Raw genomic sequence first — 8981 nt, 5'->3', positions numbered from 1 at the left:
CTAAAAAAAAGCTGTACTATAGCTTCATATATTTGCTGAGTCTATAACAGTTGAAAGTAGGAACCAGTTTTAGGAAGCCTGAACATTCTCAACAAACAAAATCAAATACAGTTGAATATCTTACCTTGAGAACAAAGGCGGACAAGATGGATCAAAAAGAAGAGACTCAGACAATTTTAGAACAAAACAGGTATATTTCTACTGGACTACCTGATACAGAAGATAGTGTGGTATGATGGATGGATAGTATGAATGACAAATAATACAAATATATTTTATTTGAAATAAAAAATGCTAACATAGCTTTCACTTAGAAACAAACTCTTGCACGACTGTTATTACTGAGCAAAACAAAGCTGAAGCATAAACAGCCTTCTTTTTTAACATGTATCTGAAGACATGTAGGAAGACACTACTTGGTTTTTTAAAAAAAACTGACCTCCCTTTAAGGCCTGGTCATAGAAGTGTAAACAATGTAAATGAATCCACCATTATCAGTTGTCCTATCATATCTCTGTCACCTGTGTATTCTGAGATCACACATTTACCTGCCACTATACCTGGGAAGGGTTGCTATATCACAGTTACTTTTGAGTTCTTGGTAGGCAGGACTAAGGAAGAGTAATTTGGAACAAATTTTACATCCTATTTAGAAAACCCTAGTATATTCCCTTAAATAACAGGTTACAATAGAGAGGTACTGCCTGGAAGTTACTCTTTTCACTTTGGTTTAGTTTTAGTTTTTGTGATTTATAGAGCTGTTTGACTCATTTGCTTACAGTACAATCCTGCCACAAAGTATTAAAGGACAAGATATCCGTGATTCCTTCAACACTGCATTTTTCAAGTTTTACTACATCCACAGTATGTCAGCAGTCTAAAAAAACAAACAAAAAAGCAAAACAGAAAAACAAAAATGTAAATGAGTAAAATTCTTCTAAAAATGCAGGTGTCAATACCTACAATAGGGAAGACCATGAGAGAATCCCTTCCTCTCCAAAAAAGCAAACATGTTCATGTGCAGGGAATGTGGTTCAAGTCTTTGGATTTAAAAACAAGTTCCCCCCAAAAAGCTGGCTATCATGGAATTTCCAGAACGCTTATTTTTGGCCCTACCAAATGGACCTGAAAAGCCCCAATGCAAAGTTTAAAAAAATAACAGTTATGAGATGCTCCAAATGATGATCAAAGCAGTCAGAGGGAGAAAAATGAATGTATCTTCCATTTAGCTGGTTTGTAGCACAACAGCCTCTTTAGCTGCTGGATCAGTAAAAACCACTGAAGTACCAGAAGTGCTTTGAAGCATAGGGGTAAAAAAGTACTGAACATATTATCTAAACAGTAACAGGACTTCATGGCTAGGAAAATTTTCTAAATAGTAAAATGACTCCAAGATAGATCTCTCTTTCCAACATAAAACACAGCAGAAAAAAAAAAAAAGATTTACAAGTAGATATAGTAATAACAGAAAATTACAAGGCAGAGAACACAAGGTCAAGACAATGCTATAGGTTCAAAAGTATTCCATGAGGCTAGAAAATCTGTTAAGTTTGAAAGCCCTAGCAAAATATCACTTTTGTTTATAAATCACTTGTTTATCACATGACCATGTGTTGAATCATTTTCTTTCCACATACTGAAGAATCCTACGGTCAGCCTTTAAGCATTCTGCATTTCTTTGCCAATCTTGTAACTGAGTATCTTGTTCCAGTCGATTTTGGTGCGGGTAACCGGAAGCTGCCGGCGCAAGGCCTTGAATGTGGTGTCTGACATTGTTTGATAGTTTTCACTAATTGCTGTCTGCAACAGATAATTGAAAATAGTTGCTTGAACAGAAATAGGATTGGTTGTGAATACAAAAGGAGGCTCGTACTTAATGGACATGCTACAAAGGACAGATGGAACATACTATTTGTAGTGAGCTCCTCTCCAATCTCTAAAGCAAGTCAAATAATTCACTGTTTTACTAAAATAATCCAGAAACCTTAACTGTAAACAGAATGTCAAATTACAAGGCCTATAAACTCTCAATATTTAGTAGTACTCAACAACGTATGTATTAGTGTTAAGGACACAGATGGACCTAACAAAAATTAATTCCACATCTTACCTGATACTCATTTTCTGCATTCTCTATGATTTTAATAAACTCCTTCGCAGTTTGGACTTCATTCTAATGAAAAAAGAAGGGAAAATAAGAATTTTTAAAAATGTGTAAGCAGTGAATAAAAAGATACTGAAAAGTCAATCAATATTAATATTTGTATAATAATTCCTAGTTTACCAAGTGTTCCCATGCATATTACCTCCTTTCTTACAATAACCTTGTGACATAGAAATGATACTATCATCAACTTCATTTTGCAGACTAAAAGTATCCTCTTAAGTGACTCGACCAAAATTATAAAGCTTTAGGATAATAAAGATGGGGTCTGAATCTAGGTCTTCACTGAGACCTCATCATGTCTTGAAATTTTTTTTTTTTTTTGGTACCGGGGATTGAACTTGGATCCTTCCGCTTGCGAGGCAGGCACAGGAACCACCGAGCTACATCCCCGGCCCATGTCTTGAAATTTTGACAATTGAAAAATATTCCTGGTTTAAGATGAGATGAACAATCCCTGAGGACCTCACAACTAAAGACCTTGTGGCATGCATGCTACACAAGTGCTCTAAAATGCAGCTTCCTAGAAACGACATGATGTGTGGTGATGTTATCATTTTGAGGGCTAAAAGAATGTATGAAGCAAACAGGAGAATCAGCTGTCTTTTCTATTTAAAAAAAGGGCTGGGGACATAGCTCAGTGGTACACCGCTTGCTTAGCATGTGTGAGGCCTGGGTTCAATCCCCAATACCACAGGAAAACACACACACACACACACACACACACACACACACCCCTACCTGGGGAGGGGGTCAGGGTCTCAATATATAGTCTAGGCTGGCCTTAATCTTACTATGTAGTTTAGGTTAGAGCCACACTCATGATCTTCCTGCCTCAGCCTTCTGAGTGCTAGGATATAGGTATGTACCACAGTGCTTGTCCAGTTATCTTTTTGTAAACCAGATTATTACACAATTTGTGAGGACATAAATTAATGCCATTCTTCTATTCTGGAAAGGGGGAAAATAGTTATTTTCCACAAAAATGTCCCTTATGTTAATAAGTAATGATTCCTTTTTTTGATACCGGGGATCAAACTCAGGTCTTTGTGCCTGAGACAGGTGGCAGGCGGTAGAACCACTGAGCTAAATCCCCAGCCTGATTCTTTTGCAGATGGAGTCCTATGATGCCCAGGCTGATCTTCAACTTGTGAGCTCAAGCAATTCTCCCACCTGAGGCGGGAACCTCCTCCAGCTTATTACTGATTGATTGATTCCTTGCTTGCAGTACTGGGGATGGAACCAGGGGTCTTGTACTGAGATACATTCCTAGCCCTTTATATTTTTTGAGACCCTGTCTTGCTAAATTGGACAGGCTGGCTTCAAACTTGTGATCTTCTTGCCTCAGCCTTCTGATTAGCTAGGATTACAGGCATATGCCACTGGGCCTGGCTTCCAGCTCATTATTTTAAATTAAATATTTTAATACTTCTCTTAATTTTTAGTAAATATTGATAAATACAGCACATATAAACAAAAGTTCTTGGGGGTACTCAATAACTTCTAAGAATACAAACAGATAATGAACTGATATGGTGGCACATGCCTGTAGCTACTTGGCAAGTTCAAGGCCTGCCTTGGCAAATAAGGAAGACCCTGTCTCAAAATAAAAGGGTGAAGGGTAGCGTGTCCCTGGGTGGTTCAATCCCCAGTACCCCCCCCCCCAACACACACACACAAAAGAGGAGGAAGAAGAGGAGACAGAAGGGGAGGAAGAGGGCCAGGGATTTAGCTCAGTGGTTCCGCAGCCTGCCTAGCAAGCACAAGGTCCCGAGTTTGATCCCCAGTTCCTAGAAAAAAAGAAAAAAAAAGGAAGAAGAGAAATGAGATTATGAAAGAATTTGAAGTTGGCCATAGAGACACAGACCTGTAATCCCAGCACACTTGGAGGTGGAGGCAGAAGGATCCCAAGTTTGAACCTAGCTTGAGAACTTCACCACTTGAGACCCTGTCTACAAATAAAGAAAAAAAAGGGCCTGGGATGCAGCTCAGTGTGAAGGCCCTGGGTTCAATCTCCAGTACCACACACACACACACACAATTAAAAAATAAATTATTTTTTATTTGGGTCTGTGGGAGTGAGACAGGAGAATTAAGTTTGAGCCCAGCCCAGCTCGACCCTTAGTGTGACCCTGACCCAAAAAGCAAAACAAAACAAAGCAACACAACACAAATTATGTCACTTCTTTCAAGACACAGAATACTTTCTGCTTGAATATTACAAAAATGTTTCTCTAGTGATATCAATGCAGTCTAATAGGATTTAGTTTGACAAAGTTTCCGAGCCATGTGTTGATGGAAGGTATTGCTGTGATTGAGCAAATATTAAAAGTGAAAGAGATAGCAAGAAAGAGAAGTTTTTCTCAAACCATAATCAGTATTTTGAATTGAAAATTATGTAAGTCTAATATAGTCAGCTAGTAGTAAGAGACATTAACATATTAAAGTGAAAGTATCAGCACTTAGGAGCAAAACTAGTATTTTCAAGAAAAACAAGGGAACAAATGAGACAGACATTAAATGTGGCTTACTCACCGAGACATTTATTGAATCTTGCACATCTTTATGACTAACCAATTGAACATTACCATCTTCATAATAGTGAACCTGTATGAGACAATATTTAAGTTTATGTGTAGTTCATGTAGAAACCTATTGCTTAGGGCCCAAATCTACGCTTGGGCTATGCTTAAATTGGTAAGATATCTTTACCAACTGTGAACAAATAAGTAATATAACCAATGACAATTTACAATGGTATTAATTAAAACACAAATAATCTTAATTGCCAGCTTTGGTGGTACATACCTACAATCCCAGCACTTGACAGGGTGAGGCAGAAGGATCATGAGTTTAAGGCCAGCCTAGACTAACTAGAGAGTTCAAGGTCAGCTTGAACTACATAGTGAGACCGTATGATTCATTGATTCATTCATTCATAAAACTAAAAGAAAATTCATAAGCTACCAAAGTTTAAGAATTCTCTCTTACCTGGGTATGGCAGCATATGCCTATAATCCCAGTACTCTGGGAAGACTGAGGCAGGAAGACCCCAAGTTTGGGCCCAGTCTGGCCAATTTAGCAACTTACACCCTGCTTCAAAATTTTAAAACAAACAAAAAATCTCTTTCCTTAGCAGTGAAAAACTGATTACTTATTAAATTTAACAAACATTTATGTGTTTATTACATTTCAGGCACTGTGGTAGAGATGTAAATACAAAATAATTTTTCTTTTTCTCTGAGACAGGGTCTCGCTATGTAGTTCAGGCTGGCTTGAACCCACTTTGTGGCCCCCACTGGCCTCAAACTTGCAGTGATCCTCTTGCCTAAACCTCCAGAGTGCTGGGATTACAGGTGTGCACCAGCAAACTCAGAAAGATACCACTCTTAATAGTATTAAAATAATTAAAGTAAAATTTTTAACTGGTTTTTCTCAGTGAAAACCAAAAAGTTTTAATAGATTCTAATACCTGATACATCTTTCTCTCTGATTTATAACTTTTTTTCAGTACTGGGGACTGAACCCACGGCATTCGCATCCTCGCCTTTTAAAAAACTCTGAGACAGGATCTAAGTCATTAAGTTGCCCAGGTTGGACTGGACCTTTCAGTCCTCCTGCCTTGGCCTCACAGAGTACACGGATTACAGCCATGTGCCACTATGCTCAGCTCTTGATGCATCTTTCTAATAAATTATCATCAATACTGGCAAGTAGATCTGACTAAGTACGGGAAAAGCTTAATTGAGGATTACACAGGACTGAAAACAAAGTATTTTATTGGTAAATTAGATTACAAAAGTTAAGTGTGATAAAAGCTATTTCTGGGGCTAGATGTGTAGCTTAGTAACAGAGCACCTGCTTAGCAAGCATGAGACTGTGGTCCCCAGCACTGCAAAAGAAAAAAAAAAAAATCACTTTTGAAAATAAAAGGTTAAAAAAAAAGAAAATAAAAGGTAAAGTGAGGTGCTACAATTACAAAAACAATCCTTAAGAACAAGAAATACAGGCCGGGGATTTAGCTCAGTGGTTTCGTCGCCTGCTGCGCAAGCGCAAGGACCCGAGTTCGATCCCTGGTACCAAAAAAGAACAAGAAATACATAAGAAAATCATTGACTGTAAGGGAGCTCAGGAAGTTTTGGCAACTTATGACAGGCTCAATCATCTCAACATGGCTGCAAACTGACCATACAGAATAGGAATATATTGGAACATAAGAAATGTCACCTAAGTAGACAAGGCAGAGAAGGGTATCTAGCAAAGGATAAAAAAGTATGAGAATAGCTACATGTGGTGGTACACACCTATAACCCAGCTTCTTGGGAGGCTGAGGCAGAAGGATTCCAAATTGGAACCCAGTCTGCGCAACATGGTGACATCCTATCTTAATAGGCATATAGTTCAGTGGTAGAGTGCTTGCCTAGCACGGATGAGGCCTTGGGCTCAATCCCCAGCACGACACACAGAAAAAAGTAAAAATAAAAGAAGAGTATGAGGAGCTGGGGATTTAGCTCTGTGGTTTTGCCGCCTGCTGTGCAAGCTCAAGGACTAGAGGTTCAATCCCAGGTACCAAAAAAAAAAGGGATATGAGAATGGAGTAAAACTGGTTTATTTGAGGGAAGAATAAAGACCTCACTGCAAATGAATATATGTGAAAAGGAATGTTCTAGGAGACGTAGCTAAGCTATAAAGCTGAAGACAGGGCCAGGGATGCAGCTCAGTGGCGTTGTGCCTGCTTGGCAAATGCAAGGTCCTGAGTTTGATCCTCTGTGGGGGGGAAGGAGGAGCTGAACATCAACTGGTACCTTATAAATCATCTCAATTCAGACTTTTTTCTATTGTAAGTAACTCCTTTATCTAGTACTATAATCTGAATGTTAGTCTTCCGCAATTCTTTCTTATTGTTGCTGTTTTTGTTTGTTTGAGACAGTTGGATTATGTAGTTCAGGTTGGCCTTGCATTTGCTATATAGCCCACCCAGACTCACCTTGAACTTACAATGATCCTCTTGCCTCAGTCTCCCAAGTGCTGGGATTACAGGTAAGAAGCACTCCTGTCTTATGAGGACACAATATTTCTTCCTTTCACCAAGTGAAGATGCAGCAAGAAGGCACCAGCTATAAAGAACAGGCCTTCACCAGATACTAAATCTAGTGGTACTTTCATCTTGAACTTCTCAGCCTCCAGAAATGAGAACACTAAATTTCTGATGCTTATAAATTACATAGTGTAAGGTAGTATATTATAGAAAACTAAATGGACACAGACATCTAGTTTATATTACCAGGAGATACTTGAACAAAAGATATGTTTTTAAAGCCAAGCGTGGTGGTGCATGCCTGCAATCCCAGCACTCAGGAGGCTGAGGCAGGAGTGCAAATTCCAGGCTACTTTGGGCTACACAGTGAGTTTAGGGCCAGCATGAACTACATAATGAGAAAACCAAAGCAATGTTTTTTTATTTTTTTTGTGGTACTGGAAATCGAACTCAGAACCTTGTGCTTGCCAGGCAGGTGTAGCTCCGCTGAGCTACATCCCCGGCCCCCAAAGAAATGTTTTTAAAGATAAAGCAGAAAAGGTGATAGGAAAAGCAATAAATTTCATTATCACAGAAAATATTTATGAGTCCTTACTATGTGTTAGGATCTTTCTTTCTCTTTTTTTTTTTTTACAGTACTGGGGATTGAACCCAGGGCCACATGCACGCTAGGCAAGCATTATACCACAAATTACACCCCCTATCCTGCCATACCATGAGAGAGGTTGCCCTCAATCTTGTGATACTCCTGCTTCTGCCTCCCAAGTAGCTGACCAATACCTCATTTAATCTTTACATAAACCCTTCAAAGTAAGGATTACTATTAGCCCTACATTACAGCACAGAAAACTGAGGCTTGAGGTCATTTAAAAACTTCCTCATGCTCATATATCTTCTAACAAGAGGAGCTAGGATTGGAATTAAGTCAAATTCTAGAGTTAAAACTTTATCTAGCATGCAAATATTTCCCAATGCTGTGCTTTGTCAAAAAGTTAGAAAATAACTTTGATACAGTCAGAAAGGAAAGTATCTCATCAAGGATTTATTCTTTTGGGATATCATCAAAAGGACTAAGTAAACAGCCAAGTGTTAGGCAGGAAACACGCTCCTATCTGAAACAAAGAGACCTACGTGGGCAACATGAACCCACTACAGATCCTTGTAAAGGGACAAAAATAGGTGTCTTCTTCAATGTGGACAAGTAGTTAGCTCTGACAAGGGGGGCAAAAGAAACTAAAACTTTATACCTTTTCAAACCCTGAAATCTCACCTTTTGGCTTTCTGAAAGAAGTTAAAGAGAAAAAGAATAGTTAAGAATATACTGGAATGCAGCTCAGTACTAAAGTGGTTGCCTACAACACATGAGGTCTGGGTTTGATTTCCAGTGTGTGAGGGGGAAGAACATATATATGTTACACACACACACACACACACACACACACACACACGTGCGCGCACTGGAAAAGCAGAAAGGCGGTAAGTGCTTGGAATACTTACATGCAAAAAATAGAACAGCAAATATATGGGCAAAAATGACCAGCCTAAAAAAATGGCTACAATCCCAACAGGAAAGAACAAGGATATTCAAAATGGTGGGTCATATCCAAATAACTAGTTTTGGGTTTGTTTGGTTTTTTTGTATGGAATCTCACTATATTGCATAGGCTGGCCTTGAACTTGCCATCCTCCCGCCTCAGCCTCCTAATGAAGTATGATAGTAGGCAGTGCCACTGTACCCAGCATTAAAAGTTAAATATCTTGGCTGGGGATTTAGCTCAG

The 8981-nt window shown here is 38.8% G+C and overlaps 1 protein-coding gene across 4 annotated transcripts in view; it reads right to left on the bottom strand.

Moving 5' to 3' along the window:
* Positions 1-174: 174 nt before the first annotated feature.
* The window catches only part of Capza1 (capping actin protein of muscle Z-line subunit alpha 1), a 48068-nt gene continuing 39261 nt past the window's right edge, over positions 175-8981 (bottom strand). For 3 of the 4 annotated variants that reach the window (XM_004853732.4, XM_004853734.4, XM_087212701.1), the window contains 3 exons: positions 4700-4771; positions 2111-2173; positions 175-1800 (listed from right to left, as the gene is read on the bottom strand). In XM_004853732.4, coding sequence (XP_004853789.1) covers positions 1660-1800; positions 2111-2173; positions 4700-4771 — 276 coding nt within the window. In that variant the 3' untranslated portion in view covers positions 175-1659. The remainder of the gene's footprint in view (positions 1801-2110; positions 2174-4699; positions 4772-8981) is intronic. The other variant, XM_004853733.4, reaches the window with a different exon arrangement.

Source organism: Heterocephalus glaber, unplaced genomic scaffold (genome assembly GCF_053883595.1).
Source record: "Heterocephalus glaber isolate CG9 unplaced genomic scaffold, H.glaber_assembly_v1.0 deba00001442, whole genome shotgun sequence".
Taxonomy (NCBI): domain Eukaryota; kingdom Metazoa; phylum Chordata; class Mammalia; order Rodentia; family Bathyergidae; genus Heterocephalus; species Heterocephalus glaber.
The sequence above is the reverse complement of the archived record's forward strand: the minus strand, read 5'-3'. Positions and strand labels throughout refer to the sequence as shown.